This window comes from Marmota monax, unplaced genomic scaffold (assembly GCF_021218885.2).
Source record: "Marmota monax isolate L192 unplaced genomic scaffold, Marmota_monax_Labrador192_F-V1.1 WCK01_AAM20220418_F8-fsc00026, whole genome shotgun sequence".
Taxonomy (NCBI): Eukaryota; Metazoa; Chordata; class Mammalia; order Rodentia; family Sciuridae; genus Marmota; species Marmota monax.
This window is the reverse complement of record NW_026693108.1, coordinates 8,659,819-8,680,367: the sequence shown is the minus strand read 5'-3', so window position 1 is coordinate 8,680,367 and position 20,549 is coordinate 8,659,819. Positions and strand designations below refer to the sequence as shown.

The 20,549-nt window shown below is 41.2% G+C and overlaps 1 protein-coding gene across 3 annotated transcripts in view; it reads left to right on the top strand.

The window, feature by feature from the left end:
• The first annotated feature begins 3,322 nt into the window (after nt 1-3,322).
• Nucleotides 3,323-20,549, top strand: part of Ercc5 (ERCC excision repair 5, endonuclease) — a 40,616-nt gene continuing 23,389 nt past the window's right edge. For all 3 annotated transcript variants that reach the window (XM_046454973.2, XM_058582736.1, XM_046454974.2), the window contains exons 1-11: nt 3,323-3,819; nt 8,243-8,418; nt 9,669-9,784; nt 10,411-10,497; nt 11,606-11,666; nt 12,794-12,937; nt 14,803-15,010; nt 15,282-16,367; nt 18,851-19,083; nt 19,412-19,531; nt 19,663-19,876. In XM_046454973.2, coding sequence (XP_046310929.1) covers nt 3,732-3,819; nt 8,243-8,418; nt 9,669-9,784; nt 10,411-10,497; nt 11,606-11,666; nt 12,794-12,937; nt 14,803-15,010; nt 15,282-16,367; nt 18,851-19,083; nt 19,412-19,531; nt 19,663-19,876 — 2,533 coding nt within the window. In that variant the 5' untranslated portion in view covers nt 3,323-3,731. The remainder of the gene's footprint in view (nt 3,820-8,242; nt 8,419-9,668; nt 9,785-10,410; nt 10,498-11,605; nt 11,667-12,793; nt 12,938-14,802; nt 15,011-15,281; nt 16,368-18,850; nt 19,084-19,411; nt 19,532-19,662; nt 19,877-20,549) is intronic.

Sequence of the window (20,549 nt, the reverse complement as noted above, 5' to 3'; positions counted from 1 at the left end):
TATGCATTATGATGACTATAATTTTAGATGTCTATACGACTTTATAATAGAAAAGTGGAAAATGTGATTCTTATATTACTTGAACCAAATGAAAGTATAATTTTTCAAACATGGTTGAATATAGGCTCTTTCATATAGTTCAACTGAATATTTTAGAGAAGAGGTAGGTTGAAAGAGCAAAGAGGAGAAGAAAGTAGAAAAATGGAAAGTAAAAGAAGATATTAAAGAACAAGGTGATGCCTAGGAAATTAGAGTTTATGCAGTCTGCATACTAATCAATAATTTTTATAATAGTCTTGATACATGTGATCACTTAATAACTTGGTTTACAAGTCTGGCAGTTATTTGGAGCACAGTGAGGTTTAGGTATTGTGGCACAGTTTTACCAAAGATTGTTAGCAATGGGAGATCTATTGTATACTTCTCTTTGAAAACTAGTAACATTCCTACTCTATTTTATTTCTTGGTCAACTCATATGAGTCTCCATAGATGCAATGAAGGTTTAAATACTGGTTTTGCACTTACCAGATATATTGCCTTGGGGCACATTAAGATTAATTTTTTTTGTGCTTATTTCTTCATTGGTAAATGTAACAATGGTTTGGAAGAATGAATAACCTGATATGTGTCATGTTTAAAACAGTGCCTTATGGATAGAAAATACTATTTAAGTCCTTACTATTATTATTCTAAAATATGTCTGTTTTACTGTTTTCATTCTTAATAGAGAGCCTTTTCAACAGGATCTGAAAGAACTAATTCTTTGTTAATCCAATATATGCCCCTTAGTTGCTATTCCTTCAAAGGCATTTCATACTCAAGAGCATTGCTTTGATGTTAAAAGCACTTATATCACTCAAATGGCCACACTGGCTAATTGTTTTTATTTAGCTCTTAGTCAGAAACAAAGCTGATTTAGATCAAATGCTTTAACTATTCCTTTTCAGACTGCTATTGTTACAGAGCTACATCCTATCAGTAGGCCAAGCTGATGCAGCAGCTACAATTCTTCCCAACTTGCCTTCTCTCAGACGCTGCAGGAGCTCAATCAGGTGCTCCAGGATCTGTCACATTCTTCAATTTAACTTCACATGCAGCATTTTCACCCTGCCAGTCATTCACTCAAAAACTAGTTTGAGTGCCATTACCTCCTAGGCGTTTCACTTTAGAACTGTGATCTCAAATCTATCCTAAAAAAGTTATAGCACTCCCATTTTGCTGGCAGGAACTGAGGCTGTCATGAGTGAAGAAACCTGTCTAGCACAACAGAGTGTCTTGGTATGCTACAGCTACCATAGAAAAATACCTCAGATTGTGTGGTTTAAAAAATAGAAACTTGTTTTCTCACAGTTGTGGAGTCTAGAAGTCCAAGACAAGTTCTTTGTAGGTTTGGTGTCTTCTCAAGCCTTTCTTCAACTTCTAGACCACCACCTTCTTACTGTGTTCATTGGCTTTTCGTATTTGTGTGTGTGTGTGTGTGTGTGTGTGTGTGTGTGTGTCGGGCAGGGGTATCCCTCTAGAGTCTGTGGGTCCAAATTTCTTCTTATAAAGATAACATCAAATTTGATAAGGGGTTAACATAATGGCTTCATTCCCCTCTTACTTTTCAGTGGTGCTGGTGATCAAACTTAGAGCCTTGTACTTGCTAAGCAAGTGCTCTACCACTGAGTGATCCACCAAGTCCCTAATACCCTCATTTTAACAATCACCCTTTAAAGATCTGATCTTGAAATAGAGCCACATTCTGATGTACTGGAGGTTAGGGCTTCATCATATGCATTTTGTAGGACAATTCAGCCCATATCACAGTTTTTACATGGCTTAGATGAGATCTGAACTAACATTTGCCTGACCTCTAGGAAATATTTTTCTACAGGGTGCAAGGATGGAGAGTTTTAGACCAGGGACTTGAGAGGTCATTTAGGCAGCATTTATGAATGCCTACTATGAGTAGAAGTGGGGGATGAAAGTCAACATGATAGTTCTTGGTTTCATTAAGTTTATAGTCTTCTGTGGTTTGGGGGCAAAAATTAAATATGTAATTAAATATGTAATTATACTACCCTCAGTAAAACACAACTCTGAACAATTTCTGGGTACTACTTTACCACGGAGGAAATGTGAAAAGCATTTTGTAAGGCTTATTCCTGATGGAAAATTGTAAGTCAACTTAACATGGCTACTATGAACTAAGTTTGAACACAAATGGTTTTGCTAAAAACTGGTTTCTGATATTTTTAACAAATTACCTGCTCTTTTAAACCAACTTTTTTCACTGGATTGGAATCTCTTCTCAATACATCACTTAAATTTGAACAAATGTGTAAGTTAATACTTTCACTTGATAGCTAGTGCTAAAAGCATTGCACACATCACCTTTTAACCTCGCCAAGTCTGCAAGGCTGCTTCTGTTATGCTGTTTATCGGTGACGAATCCTTGCTTCCCCAGTGCTGAAGTATTAACACCAGAGAAGCACGCCAAGGCAAGTTTAGAGTGTAATGTAAAAGCTTTATTAAAGGACAGCCGAAAAGACTTCCTCCCGCAGGAAAAAGGGGACCCAAGAGGTGAAATCTGTGGAAGGGCGATGTCTTCCCCTTTTTATAGCTAAGGTCTTTTTTCAGTTTTCCGAGGGGGGTGGGGGAGACAGGAGGGCTGAAAGAGTAATATTGGCAGGAAGGACTTTTGGATTAGCATCTCCGTGTTTGCTGGGAGCTGCTTCATTAACATTTCCTTGGGATGAGCTCTGGGCCTTGGGGACATTCTCAATACCCCTTTTCCTGGACTCTATTCTCAATATGGCCTCCATTCTCCATATTAGACCTAACTACACTACCTATCTGTAAATCTAGTTTCACTTCTATGTGTACATCTGAAGATAAAAATTCTTAACAAATACGATCTCAGCAACTTATTAATGAGGTACAGTCGTGATTTGAATGTTGGCCTGAGGGCTGGCTACTCGGCCAATTCATTTCTTGCCATTTCTGTCCACAAACAGTGGAATTCTAAGTTTGAGACGCTGGGTGAAGCTTTGAACTCTACTACTTCTATCTACTTACTACACGCTACTGTACAAATCCTGCCTAAAACCACCGCAGCCACATGGATTCCGCACAACTGGAGGCTCACTGGGGGAGAAACGGGTGCTGAAAAATCACATAAAGTCGCCATCCGCAAAAACAGTCTTGTGGCCACACTTGATGACCGTGGCACCGAAGAGAGCACCTAGACCCAAACACTGGGGCGGAAACGCTCCCTCGCTTCCGGAGTGCAGTGGACGCAGTGAATTGACGTCATGGACGAGGGCGGGACTTCCGCCCCACCATTCTGTGAGAAGGAAGCTGAGAAGGCACCATTCCTTGTGAAATTACAGACCCACCCAAGGAAAGCTAGCAGAATCCGAGTTATGCCTTCTGTCGTTTGTCACGTCCTCTCTCATCGCCTACCCCGGTCTTCCATCGGAATGCAAACATTTGGGATAAAGCCCTGACAAGTCGAGGCCCTGCTCTACGCCAACGCGAACCGTTCCCCGTCCGCTCTCTTCCTGGAGGAGGTGTCAGCCGCCAGGAAGTGTTCTGGCGTGGATTCCCCTTCCTGGTGCGCTCTCGGGCCAGTTCCCCGGGAAACGTGGGCTTTCTATTGTTTTCCGCTCCTGGGTTCCGGGAGGTGGCGTCACCTGACTTTGTAGAAGAGCTGGAGTAAAAGGCCGATCCCGGACGCGCCTGCCCCATGGGAGTCCAGGGGCTCTGGAAGCTGCTGGAGTGCTCGGGGCGGCAGGTCAGCCCCGAGGCCCTGGAGGGGAAGGTCCTCGCTGTGGGTATCCTTCGCTCTCGGTGGCTCATCTGCCAAGTGCAGGTGAACTTGGCGAAGTTTCTGCAGAACTAAAGTGGTGTCGTGGGTGGGAGGTCGGCAGGGAGCATCCCACCCCTTCGTGTCCTCTCCTCTTCTGAGTCTAGTTCCTTTCGTGTGACTTAAGGAGGGGGCTTGTGCGACCAGGTTGTCTGGCCCTTTTCTTTTGAATCGGCAACTCTTTAAATCATGGTTTTTGGAAGCAGGAATTCCTGTTACGACATTGGGAAAGTTTTCGAAAGTACGCAGTGAATACTTTTCCTCCCACTCCCTGTGACTGACTTGTTAAGGATAGTGGCTTGTGTGCATATTTGGCTGATTTCGTGTCTTTGGAATTTTAAATTTTTTTTTTCATTATGAAAACGTGATGCTTGTATTGGACACTTGTATTCGCTAAGTAGTGTTGCCTTGATCCGGTACCTGTTCCCTCCCCGAAGCCGCGGAGACCTCATACCAGTGTCCTCATGGAGGACCGGGAAGAAGCCATTGTATGAAGAGGAACACTAATGATTTTAAGAACATAATGAGATAATTACCACGTTTTTCCTAGTGGATAATATTCAAATACATCCGCATTGAATGCTCAGCTTAAAAGCTTTTGTTCAGGGTACCTTGAGTTGGGGAAAAGGAAGTTTTTTTGTTTTTACGCACCCGCACTCTGTTGCCCCCCAGTGGTTTCTCGGTCTAATTGCATTCTGAAGATGGCCTATCAGTGGATGAAAAGATGGTTTTTACTGTCAGGAACCCTTAAAACGTCAGCAAAGATTTAGGTCATTTTATGGTTAAATCCTTTTAAAAGATTAAGATTTTCTAGAACTACTGATATGAAACACCAAGGTCACATTTCTAATTTTGTAGGACGTCAAAGGAAGGAAAGGTAAACCATGTAATTTAGATTATATGTTTGCAGATGGCTCGAAGAGGCCCATTTGGAATATGAAGTCATTTTTATTTTAGGCTCTTTTAAAGAACTAATCATTTAGCTAAAGAGGACTGTCAGCCTAGTTACAATGATAACCTCATATACAGTACTTGATAGCTTGTATAATTGATTTTTCTTTGTCTTCAGAATAATTCAGACATCTGAAATATATATTTTATTTATTTTTTGTTAATAAAGAACTTATTCACAATTATACCAGGTTCATAGTTTGTTCTTGGGTCTCTAAATAAAGTGGTTTTGAACCATCTGAATAGTTGAATGTCTGGTTTATTTATGTGATTTAAATGGCTGTTAAGTAATATACAATCAGTGGTTTAATTTTTTTTTCTTTTTTATTATGGACCTTAACATTTGTAAAGTGCACGTAAGTGTATTATGAAGTTACTACACTCTATGCTATGCATACTAACGGGGGATTACTTCAAAATTAACTCACCTAACTCTATAACTAAGGACATTTTAAAAATTGTTGTTCTTTTTAAATGTTATTGGTTCTTTGGGTTTTTAACATGAAATGATTTTTGGATTTGCTATAGATTTTAACTTTTCTACCCCTTGGAGAAGTTTAATTTTGCCTGACATAGCTTTCTGAAATTAGACAAGTCAAGTTATGCAAATATTTTCAGCTTGTCTGAGTCTATGTATTTCTTCTCTAAGAATTTCCAGCTGAAGCTCTTAACACTGGCTGAGGATTGACACTATCCTTGATAAATTTAAAAGTACGAAAAAACCCCATCTAGTCTCTATGATTCAGTATTTTAGGCATATGGAGTTTAGTAATCTATATTTCAAAAGCTTCATATCCTGTTTTAAGAGCATGAATGAGAGTTAATAATCTGAAATTAGATTTTGTCTGATCATAAAGTTGAGAATAAACTTACTATGCAGACAGGTAATTCCGTACAACAGTGTAGCAAGCAGACATAGTTATTCAGTACAGTGTGGCTCTAAGACATCACTGAGTCCTGCCTCCAAGATGGGTCTAGGCCTGACCACTTCCCATGGTCTCTGCCACAGCTGCCTGCTGTCCGGATGAGCTGTTACAGCTAATTTAACTGGTTTCCCTGTAGTTCATTCTTCTCATGTTCCCCAGCGAGATCCTCGGGGTTCTGAAAGTCATCCAGTGGCTGTTTGTGATGCTTGCACATCAGTCCCACCATCCCTTCTGCCGTGTGGGCCTTGAGTATTTAAGTGGCTTTGGTCCTAGGGCATTGTGTTTGGCCTGTTCTCTCCTCCATTCAGGTCTCTGTGTCTTCTTCAGAAGCCCTCTCTAATCCTAACCCTTAGCCCTGGTTACTCGTGTCCATTTGTTCTGCTCTGTTTCTTCCTTGGTGCTCACCAACAACCCAAGTTGTTACATGTCCATTATTTATTTATTTGTCTGTGTCCCTTGTTTGGATTTAAGTTTCTCAGAGATGGGGACCACATCTGTTTTCTTCACAACTGTATCACTTGATGCATCTCCCTAAAGCCTTGTATATGCCCAGCCCACGGCAGCACTGATGTTACAGGAATAAATAAAACCATGGTGTGCTGGGCACTAGCTGTTTTGTTGCATAGCATTTAGTTAGGTAATTGTTGATGAGCCTAAGTTTTTTTTTTTTTTTTTTTTTTTTTTTTTAATGGTTGTAAAAATTAGGCTCTGTACATTCACTTAAATACTAACCTGCTCAGCTCATTTAATAGTAGATACTTATTTGCACTCTGATAGGCTGTGTGGAAGGGAGTGTAGTGCACAGAAGCGTGCTTTAGATGAGTGTGGCGCTCATAGGTTCTGCTTTTCTTCCATTACATTGTAAACTCCATAAGGGCAGAAACTGTCCAGTGCTGCATAGAAGAATTTCTGCCACATAATAATGCATTTTTAAATAGGGATGTGTAACAGGAGGTCTTAATCTAGGCTGGGGAGGGGACTCATAGACTGAGACCTCAGTAGATGGTAACAAAACAGAGGGGGAAACTCAGAGGAAGAGGAAAGAGTATGTGAGAAGGCCCCTGAGGTAGGAAGGAGCTTAGTGGCTTAAAATGTGATGGGAGAAATGAGCAGAGGCCAGATTCAGGCCTTTTGTAGGTCATGGGGAGAACTTTGGATCCTAAAGGTAATGGGGAGCCTCAGGGGGCTTTAATTGTTGCTGCTGAGATCCAAATGCACTTTGAAGGTGCACTAGAAGGTGGGATTGGTAGAATCTGCCAATGGTTGGAGGAGAGGAGTACTTGGGAGGACACCTGGAGTTCTCTCTGGTGAATAGGAGTGGCAGTCACCGAGGTAGGGGCCTCAGTGGCCTGGTGGACACATGGAATTCAGCTTGAAATGTCTGTGAGGCATCAGGTAGGGGTGCCAACTAGGTGTCTGGTGTGTGGTTAGGAAAGCCAGATGCACGTGGGTAGGGTGTGATGTGGGGCCGAGGTGGCCCATGGAGTGGTGCAGACAAGAGGGAAGAAGGCCTAGGAAAGGTCAAAGAAAGCTCCTCCATGGTGAGGTGGAGGAGCTGGCGAAGAGAATGAGAGCAGGAAGTGCAGCAGGGTGCTGGGCCACTCTTATGGACAAGTACAAAGTGCATTTTCAAAGGTGCATTTGTTAGGGCTGGTGTTGTGGCTCAGTGGCAGAGCGCTCGCCTAACGTGTGAATCCCTGGGTTTGATCCTTAGCATCACATATAAATAAATAAAATAAAGTATTGTGTCCATCTACAACAACAACAAAAAATTTTTTAAAAGGCACATTTGTTGGAAAATTTAAATGAAATCTCCAAGAAGAAAACATTAATTACCTTTGGTTTTAGCCACAATAGCTGCTATTTAATATTTTGGTGAATGACTTTCTAGATTTTTATGTTTAACATTATAGGTATTGTAAATGGAATCAGAGTGCATATATTTTTGTTACCTGTAAGTTTCCTGTAGTAGTATTTGTAACTGTCTTTCTTGTCACTAAACATGCTTCTTCAGTTTCCATTTTTAAGAGCTCCTTGGTATTTTAGCAGATCCATATGTCACGATTTTAAAAAGAACTCTTTTTTAAAAAAAACTGTTGGAAAGCTTTTGAATTGCTCTTCTCATTTTCCTTGCTATATACAAGCATTCTTGTAAATGAATCTTGTTAAGCCATGATGCTTCTTGAGGATGAGTGCCTGGAAATGGAATTCTTTTTTTTTTAATTTGTTTTAAATTAGTTACACATGATAGTACAATGATCTTGACATATACAATTGAATCAGATATAATTTCTCTTTTTTAAGGACATGTCTGTCTTTGAATGGTATAAAAATTAAGTATGTGAATAGTAAAAGTTAAGTGTTCTTGTGAGATCCCGTCAGGGCCAGACGTTTTAAAATCTCAGATGAGTGGTGATCTTGGTGTTCAGTGCTTGGTATTACCAGGTATAGGAGGCTGAATTTGTGAGGATGAGGAGGACATTCCAGAACGCTTTTCTTTAACAGTCCTCTCAGATATCAGCATTTGGCTCAACCAGGCACTTAAAGGAGCCCGGGATCGCCATGGGAACGCCATAGAGAATGCCCATCTTCTCACTTTGTTTCATCGGCTCTGCAAACTCTTATATTTTCGAATTCGCCCTATTTTTGTGTTCGATGGGGATGCTCCACTGTTGAAGAAGCAGACTTTGGTAAGTATCTTCTAATTTTATTTTCTTTTTAGAATTTTAGATACCAAGACTTACTTTGACATATAACCAATTTAATTTCAACTACATTTTAAAATTCATCTTTAACAAACAAGCAAGTTTTTCTTTTTTCAAGAAGGTTTATTATAGTACATCATGGTAGGATGATAAAATTTAACTAGAACTACTAGAATTCTTGAACTTGAGAGTTTTCTCTTTAGAGTATCTGTTTAGGTATTCCACATTTATTCCCACTGTGCTACCATTGCTCAGAACCTTAAGGAAAACCTGTTTAAGATTTCCCTGAAAGTGAGATTGGTACCACCTCTTCTTTTAAAGGTGGGTCGGGTCTCAGGAGGCCGCAGTGTGGTGCGGTTGAAGGTGGTGATGAAGTGGATTATCCAGGGAGGAATTTGGGCCTGATATAAAAGATTGACAGTGATTTTCCTTATCGTTCTGAAAGTAGTTTTTAAAAATTTCAAGCAATCCAAATAATAATAATGATTTATATGACTTTTATATGTAGAAAATGCCAGCTCATCAGTTCATCAGTTTATAATCATGTCAAATTATTATCCAAGTGAGGAAATAAGAGTAGAAGTGAGGATTCATAAATTCATAATGCTTGAGCACATTTGTTAACTCTGTATACATGTCTAGACCTGAATGTTTTAGTTTGCCATACTCTGTGTCAAGTCCTTTTTTGGAAAGATTAGAAAGGAAAAGAGGATAACTTTGTTTTTCCTGCCTATCTCAACCATAAGCACAGAGATTGTTTCATTTATCCCTAGTTAGATTTTCCTTTTAAGATGTTTCTGTACATTTTAGGATTTCATCTGACAGAATCTTGGATGTTGAGGGGCAGAGTTACATACAAGTAATGCAAAAAAGTAATATCGAAAATTGTTTCTGGCATAACAGCATTTTAAAGAATTAATGTTGTCATTCATTTTGGGAAACATTTATTTGATTACATATCAAGTTTTAGGCTTCTTAGGCCATATTAAAAGACATTTAAAAGAGCCTGAGAGTAACAAATAATTCCCCCAATAAACTATATAAGTAATAGGTGGAAGCTCTGGGTGCCCTTCACGTAGCGGAAACCTGAGGGTGCTCACTGGAGGAGACACTGGAACAGCCGTCATCTCAAAACTCAGACAAGCCAAATTTTATGGGGAAAAAAAACAATCACAGAAATGTTCTTAATAGACTGATAACTCTGAATTCAAATCTTATGTCCTTGCTTTTCATAGGCAAAAAGAAGGCAGAGGAAGGATTTGGCCTCCAGTGACTCCAGAAAAACTACAGAGAAGCTTCTGAAAACGTTTTTGAAAAGACAGGCTATCAAAACCGCCTTCAGCAGCAAAAGGCAAGAGGGGAATTACAGTGATTTGGGAGATTAATTAAAAATGTTTCACTTTTGTATTGCATTCCTAGGGTTCTCATTCTGTAACTTTAATTCTCAAAAGAAAATAGAGAGTGAAATGAGAGGGATAAGTAGACTGCCCTTGGTTCTGATAGTTTGAATTGGTGAATCTCCCCCTTCCAGGAGAATCAGCATTGCTAATGAGAAAGGCTGGGCCACCCCCCCACCCACCCCCCACCCCCCCCACCCCCCCCCCCCCCCCCCCCCCCCCCCCCCCCCCCCCCCGCAGTGCTTACATTTCATTCATTGATTTTGTGGTGCGAGGGTTGAGCTCCAGGCCCCTCATGTGCTGGGCAAGTGCTCTGTCACAGAGCTGCCCACCCAGCCCCACTTGGTTCTTTATAAAGCTCCATCTTCTGACTGTGGGTGGGCTGTGGCCAAGGCTGAGGAGCCCCTGTGAGTCTCCTTCTTTCCTCTGGGCTGTATTTAGCTCCCACCGTGCTGGAGAGCCCCCCAGGAGGGGGAGAGCCACTGCCTTTGAGCAGGCTTGGTAGGCAGTGTGGGAAGATGACCAACTCAAAATACGTTTTTATATGTTCTCTGTTTACAGAGTTTTGTTTGCTTTTCAGAAATGAAGCACTACCCAGTCTTACACAAGTTCGAAGAGAGGATGACATCTACGTTTTGCCACCTTTACAAGAGGAAGAAAAACATAGGTAAGTATTTAATTATTTAAGAATATTACTTTAAAAAAAAAAAAAAAAAAAAGAATATTACTTTAGTCATTGTGGTATTGAGATAGTTAAACTTTATGTTTTACCTACATGATAAGGCCTGTGGGGATTTATTAGTGAACCTTCTCTATACCCTTCAGAATGTGTTCCAAAATCCAGGTTTGTCATTTTCTGACTTGTCTTTGTGCTTTGGAGATCTGTTGCTCTTTTGCATACTGAAGAGCCTTTGCTAGCACTGGATTTATAAGTTGGAAGACAAGCATTTTGGTTGTCTTACACTTTGCTTGGCGCGCTCTCGTCACCTGCTTCATCTCTCACCATGTGCTGAGACCCCACATGTCACACCCTTGCTGCTCAGTCCAGGGGGCACCGTGCACTGTGGTGTGCTCGCTTCTCAGCCCTGAGGTCAGATCACTTGTCCTGCTGGCCTGTGTTCTGGGACTGTGCCTTTCAGTACTCTCTGTGAGCCCCTCTTCTTCTGGTGGCCTGTCCGCCTCCCGCAGCGTCTGTGTTTGGTGTGTAGATGGAGGACTAGTTTTCATCCTTAGCCCCCATTCCCAGGAGACAAGGCAGCAGGGGCTGAGCCCAGGCCATTTCTGTCTATTTCTCGAGGATAAATGTCAACCCTAATCACATGCTCCAGCTTCATCTTCTGGTCACCACACTGGCCACAGGCAGGCTCTCTTTCCCTTGTTTTTAGATAGTTCTAAAGCTTAGTTCTTCCCTCTGGAAAACTTCCCTCCATGAATCTCTCTGTACCCCACAACTGGACACCACATTTACTAGTGGCTGAATCCAGCCAGTGTAATTTAGGAGACGTGGACAGTTTTCTTGGCTCTCCAAATGGGACTGAGATGACTCTCCTGGGTGCACCTTCAGCAGCCTGCCCTTCCCTCACGGCTCAGGCTTTGAGGTCATGTTGTGGTTGCCGACTTACCTGTGCTCCCCACCAGACAGTGCGGCCCCTGGTGCCCAGGTCTTGCTGGCTTATTTGCTGTTGTTGCCCCTAACACTAGCAGCATCTTGCACTCAGTAAATCTTTAGGCTTCAAAATGGTCTTAGGTTTTGTAAATACGTGTTTGACTTTCAGTTCAGAAGAAGAAGATGAAAAAGAGTGGCAAGAAAGAATGGATCAGAAACAAGCATTACAGGTATTTAAATAATTCTGAAATTCAGAATGTGTTTTGTTATTTGAAATGATCAACGTGAAAATACTATTGATTAGTTATTGTATATTAATCAAAGTCCCTGATAAAAAGTAAATACAGATTCCCTTTTTATTGTGTGTATTTATATGCATATATGTACATATCTGTGCATTTATGTGTGTGTATAAATAAAAACTCACCCATATACACATGTATGGAATTGCCATTATATATGTTTGTCCAAAATAGCCATTTTCTTTATAGCCAATCAAATGACCAATCAATAAATAGTAATACGTGCCTGTGTAGAATATAGAAAGCATACCATCTGGACTAACTTGGAGTAAAATTTTGGTATATTGTAGATCACATTCCCCAACCCATCTGGTTGAATACCTGTGTTTGTATTTGGGTGTGCGAGTATGCACCAAATGTACATGTGTATATGCACTTGTTTGTGTGCATGTCTGCCTACTTTCTAGTTATCTGTTATCATGTAACTTGGTATAGAAGTGAGCATTTTCACATTCTGTCTTGGTCTGGGTGTTGATCTGCTCATTTAGGACTGCTCTCTTGGAGCCCACCATGTAGGTAAAGGTCAGTCTACAGCCAGGGCTGGACTTGTATGTCCAGTTGTTGACGCTGGCTGTCAGATAGACCTCACTGAGGCTGGCCACCAGAATACCTGTGTGTGGCCTCCACATGGCCTGGGCTTTTTCCCAGCATGGCAGCTGTGTTCCAAGGGCAAGCATTCCAAAAAAAAAAAAGTTCCAGGCAGAAACTTCGCTGTCTTTCTAACCAAGCTTTGGAAGTTATATAGTATCTTTCTACCACTTTCTATTAGTTAGAAGTCAGTTCCTAGGACCAGTGCCTATTTAAGAAGAGAATTAGACAAGAATGTCAATGAATCTGGATGTGTTTTAACATTCTCACTGCACATATTTTAATGAATAATGTTTTTATAAATTCAAGTCATACTGTATATAAAAGTTTTTAAAATGAACATATTCTCAAGTTTCCTAGTAAAGCAGATAACATTCTTTGATAACCAAATTCATTTGAGTGTAACAGTGAATTGAATTAAGTGTATGAAATGTAAATTTCATTGTGTTATATTTTACTCTTTACAGGAAGAGTTCTTCCATAATCCTCACTCAATAGATATTGAGTCTGAGGACTTCACCAGCCTACCCCCGGAAGTAAAGCATGAAATCTTGACAGATATGAAAGAATTTACCAAGCGGAGAAGAACATTGTTTGAAGCAATGCCAGAGGTGACATAGACATTAGTATACAGTAGTATGTTAATACTTAGAATGAAAAACATCAGCAGAACTTCTTATTAGAAAGGAGAGAAATTTGATAAGCAGTACTGAAATTATATGTTAATTTCTGGTAATAGAGTTGAAAATGACAGGAAGGAAATGCAACAAGCTGTCGTGACATTGTCCCTGGGCAGTGGACAATTTTTTTTTTCCTTTGTCATTTGAGCTTCTTCAAATATTCTGTAATTAACATATTAAGGGGAAATAATTACATTAAGTTTACAAGTCCATTCTAATGCTGGTTTGGAGTCTGATAGTAACATCTGTGTTATAAATTTTCCATCTTAAAGTAAATGTTACAATCCATTATAACTGTATGAACAGTTGTGACTCAATCCATAGTTTTAGCATAAAACAGAAGTATTTCTGTTGTTTAAGAACATGTATATTTAATGATGAAGGAAAGATTAGTAAATTCTCGCAGTTACCTTCTCTTTGTAAATTGCAACCAATAATCTTGTTTTATACTCTTAATGGGAAGTAAATTCTCTAAGTATGTAAGAATATCTATCTGGCATAGAATGCAAAATTGGTGAGATTAAACTTTATCCCTGAGGGAAAAAAATGAATTCACCAAGCAAAGAACAACATTATTTGAAGCAATGCAGAGGTGAAATGGGCATTAGTTACAATTCCATAGTTCTTCTTTAGCCCACTGCAGGACAGAAGCAAAACTTGTGACATTATCCCTACTGAGGGACATAGTAATTTTTTTAAAAAAAGTTTTCTGAAGATTTTGAGTACTTCTTCAATTGACATGAGAAGTAGGAAAAGGGCAGGATATGTTTCTTTTCCTTTCACTTTCTTCTGTTTTCCCATGTGGGATGTGAAGATGGGAAAGTACTGAGATGGAAAGAAATGAGATGCTTGGGTCTTTGGGTGTACAGAAGTAAATTTATTTTTATTTCAGGGAAAAATATTTGGGCCCCTTGTGTGTATCAGGCATTTTATTTCACACAGGATCTCCGTAGTACTTGAGGAAATAGGACGCAGTTCTTCCTTACCTGCTCCTCATCTTCTCCTTCAGGGAAACATCTCAAGTGCAGTACTGAAAGGTGGTGTGGAGTAGCAGCTTGTTGCATCTCTCATTTTGATGGAACAGAGTTGTTCTGAGTCTTCCGGGTTTTGTATCATCTGTATGTTGTGTAAAGGTGATGTTGATGCTAGTTGTGAGGGTGAGCAGTAGTACTAATAGTAATAGTAGTAGCTCAATTTTGGTAAATATGTCTGCTTTGGATCCCATATCTACCACTTATTAGCCATGTGCCTCTGGGCAAGTTACTTAACCTCATTTGCAGAAGGGAAATAATGTCTTATAGGGTGGTTGTGAGAATAAGTTGAGATGGTTTATATCAAAGTGTATAGAAGAATGCCCTTTACAGGAAAGCTTTGTAAATTTTACTATTACTCTTAATAACTGTGATTGCTGTGACTTATGGTGTATGTCTTCTATGGGCCAAGGACAGTGTTGGCCACTTGCATTCTAGATTATGTGTTAAGCCATGACCAAGATTGTTTTGTGTATACTCAATAAATATTTTTGATTAAATTGTGACAGTATCCATAATTTCTATATTTTTTGCTTAATTCTTTTGTTTTAAGGATTATTTTTTAAAGGCAGTTATAGTCTGTCCTAGTGTTCAGTTTTTATTTTTATGTTACAATATTGTAAAATAAACCAATGTATTTGTATAATATGAAACTACCACTAATTAAAACGGGCAATTATTTTTTGTCCCCTTTTGGGGGAAAAGGTGGAATAGTGTCTGTATTAAATGTAAAACAGTAATTTTATTTGTTAATTTTGCCTCTAGGAGTCCAATGACTTTTCACAGTACCAACTCAAAGGCTTGCTTAAAAAAAACTATCTAAACCAGCACATAGAAAATGTCCAAAAAGAAATGAATCAACAGCACTCAGGACAGATCCAGAGGCAGTATGAAGAAGAAGGGGGTTTTCTGAAGGAGGTAGAATCGAGGAGAGTGGTCTCTGAGGACACTTCACATTACATATTGATAAAAGGTATGTAGTGGTTCTGAGTTCGGTAAACTACCGGTCCTGGATAATGATAGTGAGGTCCTACTTATGCAGCTATAAATGGATGAACCCAGCGCCAACCCAGTTTAAAATTAACTAATTTGCTGATTAACTAATCTATTAGCTAAAAATTAATTGCTGCTTAGCAAAAATTGTAACTTCATTTATGGGAACCAGTGACATCTCGTTCATCTTACTAGAAGTATGTGGTCACACTGTGAACTGTGTGGTGAGAAATGTTTTACTTTTTCTTAAGGTTTTCAAGCTAAGAAAGTGGAAGAAGTGGGTTTGGAGTCTCTTCCTTCTTCCAGCAAAATGCACAACATTTCTTTTGACATGAAGTCATCTCCCTGTGAAAACCCAAAGCCAGAGAAAAAACCTGATGCCACCCCTCCTTCTCCAAGAACGCTGCTAGCTCTGCAAGCCGCCATGCTGGGCAGTAGCTCCGAAGAGGAGCCTGAGAGTGGAGCCCCAAAGCAGCACAGCAAGAGGGGTGCTGCGCCAGACCAAGGCTCCGTATCACCACGGACCCTCTTGGCCATTCAGAGAGCTCTTGATGATGACGAAAATGTGGGAGTGAGTGCCGGGGACAGCATGCCGGCAGGAGGGCCAGGAGTGAGGACGCTGCTTAGAGACAGCCCCGGCCAAGAGCATGCTGAAGGGCCTAAAGTGAGAGAAGGGGGAGCAGGGCTGCTCACCACGGGCCCCCCTCCAGCCAACGTGCACTTCCTGGAGGAGCCCGGGGCCAGCCCTGGCAGTGGAGAGGAGCTGACAGACTCGGTTCATTTGTTGAGCACTCTAGTTAGTCAAGGCAGTAAGTCTGACGTTCCAGAAGAACACATGCCACTCACTCACACGGAGAAGGGAGTCTCTCAGATGAACAGTGAGTCCACAGATAAGGCCAGGAAGGGTCCTCTTCCACACAGTGACAGGCCCGGGCTCCCCCGGGGACAGGAACTGACACAGACACCTCCCACAAGCACAGCTTCTGAACCCAGGAGCGAAGCACATGCTGAGGAGCTCGAGGTGCGGGCAGGTCCTGGCCCTTCCCAGAGTGGATATGATTCTGCTTTGTCAAGCGATGATGAAAGAGAAGCTGGAGCAAGGCCCGCTGAGGTCACTGGCATCAGCACTTTACAAGAAAGGAGGGACATAGTAAGTGTCCCTTCAGAGGCAGTAGGTAACCTAGAAAATGCCATGCCCTTAAATGCTGCAGAGCACGAGGATATCCCCCAAACCATCCAGGAATGCGAAATAACTACACCCGCGGGCCAGGAGCGAGTGTCAGTCCTGAATTCCTTGGAACCAGTGGAGATGGAGTCTGAAGAAAGTGAATCTGATGGTAAGTGCTGTGCTATTTCCAAGCGGCAGAGGTGGGGTGGGAGCTGAGAGGCCCCTTAGCGTAGCCCCGTTCCCACTTTTTACAGATGAGAAACCAGAAAGAGGTGAAATGACTTTGCAGGGACTCACAGCTGGGACTGCGTCCTCGTCCGTCCTGCTTTGCAAAGCTCCGTCATTGTTGGCTATAAAGTGGGGGTAGTACCCTAGAGGGAGAAGGCAAAGCTGGGGTTTGCCTTTAGCTCTCAGGCTCCTTTGCCAGTACCTCAGTGACAAGCACTTTGTATTTGTCTTATCATTTCTTATTTTGTCTGCCACTGTTGTTAGGCTTTCTCCCCATGGATATGATATATGTGTCTATTGCTGTATGTACTTATATGCTGCTGGTGCTCATTATGTGTAGATGCTACATTTGTATAAAATTATTTGTAACTCTAGAGTCAGTACTTTGTGTCGTTTGCCAACATTGCAGGGTGTGGGGATTTCTATCGCCACACTGTTCCCCAATGAGATCTGCCTTGATTCAGAGCTCCTGCAGAGATGGCCAGAGGGTGGGGACAGTGGGGTGGCAGTGTGGTAGAAGCAGCTGCAGCGTTGGGGTTTGCATCCCAACTTCAGAACTTGTGAGTAGGGCCACCTCGGGGAAGCCACCCAACACTTCTGAACCTCGTTCCTTGTTGTAAAATGGAGAAAATGTAATCTGCCAAGGTGGGTTGTTTAGTAGGACCAAAAGTATATGTGCAACATATTCATATAGATACACATATTTCTCTGCAGGAGCAATGACCCTCTTTTTGCCAATTTAGTGTTCACATAACTTTATAAACCAAACCCTGCATGATGAAGATCTTCGTACACATACACTCTCACCTTGTGTCCTGGTGTCTGTTGGGCCTCTACATTCTAAACTCATGATTTCCCAGTTGTGATTAATAAGTACAGTGCACCCGAACACACGTGTAGCCACTTGTTTTTGTATCCATTGATAACTTTATCTGTGTAAATTGTAGCTATGATAGTTACCAAATGGGGCTTTCTGACTGCGTCATTCCTTGTATATTTATCAGTGGGCACCCTACTATAAGGAAGATCTGTCTCTACTCCCTCATTTATTTTTATTTTTTTCTGTGTGGCCTCCTGGATTCTGGCTTTATTCAGTGAGTTACAATCTGATACTCTGACAGTTTATTTTTTTGCTTGAGTTGTCCCAGCTTTGGCCAGTGGGGCCTCTTCAAGCTGGCTCCTGTGGCTTTCGACAATCCCCCCTTACATTTTGAGCATTTCCTTACTTTCTGGCCTAGATGTTCCAGGCCTGTGTTGAACTCATGCCCTGACCCTGGTCTTCTCACCAAGGACCCTTTCTTCTTTCAGGGAGCATGATATTTAGAAAGCATGGCTGGGTGCTAAGTGCTCCCTGTTTCCCTCAGCAACAGAGCCTGGAGCTACATTTACGTATACATACACAGATGCATGTGTGCACACATCTATATTTATTTCTGGGTCTATCTTTGTATTAAGATCCAGGTGTTCACACTGATATCTGTAATTCCCAACATCCAGGGTTTATTCTAACCTCCCCTGTCTTTATAATTTTCTTTTTTTAAAATAAATTTTTTAGTTGTAGATGGACACAATTTTTTGTTTGTTTATTTTTATGTGGTGCTGGGGATCGAACCCAGTGCCTCATGCCCCTATAATTTTCTTAACAGTGAGAAACTTCCTCCCATTATCTTCAATATATTTACCTATCTGCTATTTCTTTCTTTATCTATAATGATCTCCCCTTACCTCTGGCTCCTCCTCGATCTGCTCCTCTCTGTCCTGATTGTTTCCTCACACAAATACGTGCAAGCCCCCTCCCCTGAAAGCAAGGAATGGAACCAATATGTATTTATTAAGAAAAAATAACAAGAGAAGAGGAAAGGAATGTGGAAGAGAAAGAACTATTTCTCTGAGTATTACCCGGGATTTTTTCAGCTTTATTTACTCTTTTCATAGTGAAATGGCATAAAGTCATATTTAACAATCTATACTTGATAATTTTTCTTTTTGAATTTTTTAAAAAAATATTTTTTATACCTTTATCTTGTTTATTTATTTTTTATGTGGTGCTGGGGATCGAACCCAGTGCCTCACACATGCTAGGCAAGTGCTCTACCACTGACACAACCCCAGACTCCTTTTGAATTTTAAAAACAATATTAGTTAACTTAGGACATATAACAGTTGACTAATCTAATATGCAAATCTTAGACTATCTTTGAAGGTAGGAATCAAACTCTATCTAATTGAAAAGGCTTGTTTTGAAGTTACAGGCATCTGTGATTGAGTTTGTTTAACAGTAACATTAATTGCATGTATTCTTCTAAACTCAGATTTTCTCTTTGGAGACAACATTTTTCAGGGTTCTTCAGAAAGGTGTTGATGGTTTCAGGATAATTTCCATGTTCCAGTTGCAGATGAAGTGACCCTGTTATTTTGGTACAGGAAGCTTCATTGAAGTGCAGAATGTGACAAGTGATGATGAACTTGAAGCTTCCGAACCTCCCTCTGAACAAAGTGAAGAGGAGCCAAGAGGAACTGAGGAGGAAGAAGCCCCTGGTGGCACCCAGAGCCTCCTACAGGACAACTCAGAAGGCGAGGACTCTGATACTGACCCACGCAAAAAAGCTGAAAAGGAAGCAGAAGACTCCCTGGATGAATGGCAAGATATCAACTTGGTAATAATGCAGCCTGTTTCAACTTATTGCTAAGAAGCCGACCTCAGTAGCTTTTGAGTTTTAAGAGTTGTTGGATGAAAATTTATTAGCTGATTGCAATGAATCTTCTTGTTGATGGCTTCTTTTCTATCTAGATTACTGTCTGGGATAGACTCTGCTTTTCTTGTGACTTAGTGAGGGAGCTCAGGTATTATAGTCTTGCTCAGAAATCTATGTGGAGAAGAAGGTTGTTGATATTTTCAGTCAGATTAAATGCAGGCTTTTTGTAACAAATGAACTTAATTGGATTATTAATATAATTATCTGCAAATGAAAAATTATTCTATAGGAGGAGCTGGAAACCCTGGAGAGCAACCTCTTAGCACAACAGAATTCACTCAAAGCTCAGAAGCAGCAGCAAGAGCGGATCGCTGCCACTGTGACGGGACAGATGTTCCTGGAAAGCCAGGTGTGTTCCTTGGCCGGGGCATCCGCATCCCTTCCTTAGACCCCAGGGAAGGCTGGATGGCGTGTGGTTGCACTGCTCCCTCTGGCTGCGGCCTGGGTGCATTTCCCCGGGGCTGTTGTGTCTGATTGCAGGAGCTCCTGCGCCTGTTTGGCATTCCCTACATCGAGGCTCCCATGGAGGCGGAGGCGCAGTGTGCCATCCTGGACCTCACCGACCAGACTTCTGGAACCATCACCGATGATAGTGACATCTGGCTGTTTGGAGCACGGCATGTCTATAAGAACTTTTTCAATAAAAACAAATATGTAGAATATTACCAATATGTGGACTTTCACAACCAATTAGGTAAGACCTCAGAGTAGATTTCTGAAATTTACCTTTGCTATTTGCCTTATGCATTGTTTTCTTTCCAGGGAACTAATTTGATGCCTTAATGGAAATGGTTAGGTGCATACAAGTTTTCATGTAAGAGATCTTTTACTTAAGTGGAGAAATAGGATTTTGAAAACTGGACTTCAATCAAAGTCCTGGTATATTTAGTTTTTTTCCAAGCTTAATCATCTGACCTGGTTAGTTGACTAGTCATTAGCTCTCCAGAGTGAACCAGGGTAGGAGAGAGGAATCGGGTGGAGTGACTCCTGCCCATGGCCCACGCTGGTGTTCCTAGTATTGGTTCCTCTTTCTGCAAATACCGCATCAAGTGATCCCTGAATGCCAGTTATTCTTGATAGGGAGATGGAATGAAGCAGTCTAGTAGGAGAAACAGATAATGAGCAAATGCATAAGTTATTGACAGTCTGGAGAAACCGTATTTATAGGTAGCCTTAGGGGCCTGAAGGAGATCTGTAAGTACTTTAGAGAAGCACTTGGTGATAAGTGCTCAAAGGGACTAGCAAGTGCAGAGGCCCTGAGGCACAAGTCCCCTCCCAGGAGGCTAGCAGGAGTGGGAAGAGTTACATGGTGGGAGAGTATGGAGAGACCTGGGTCAAGGCCATTGTCCTGCACTGGAGGAGGGAAT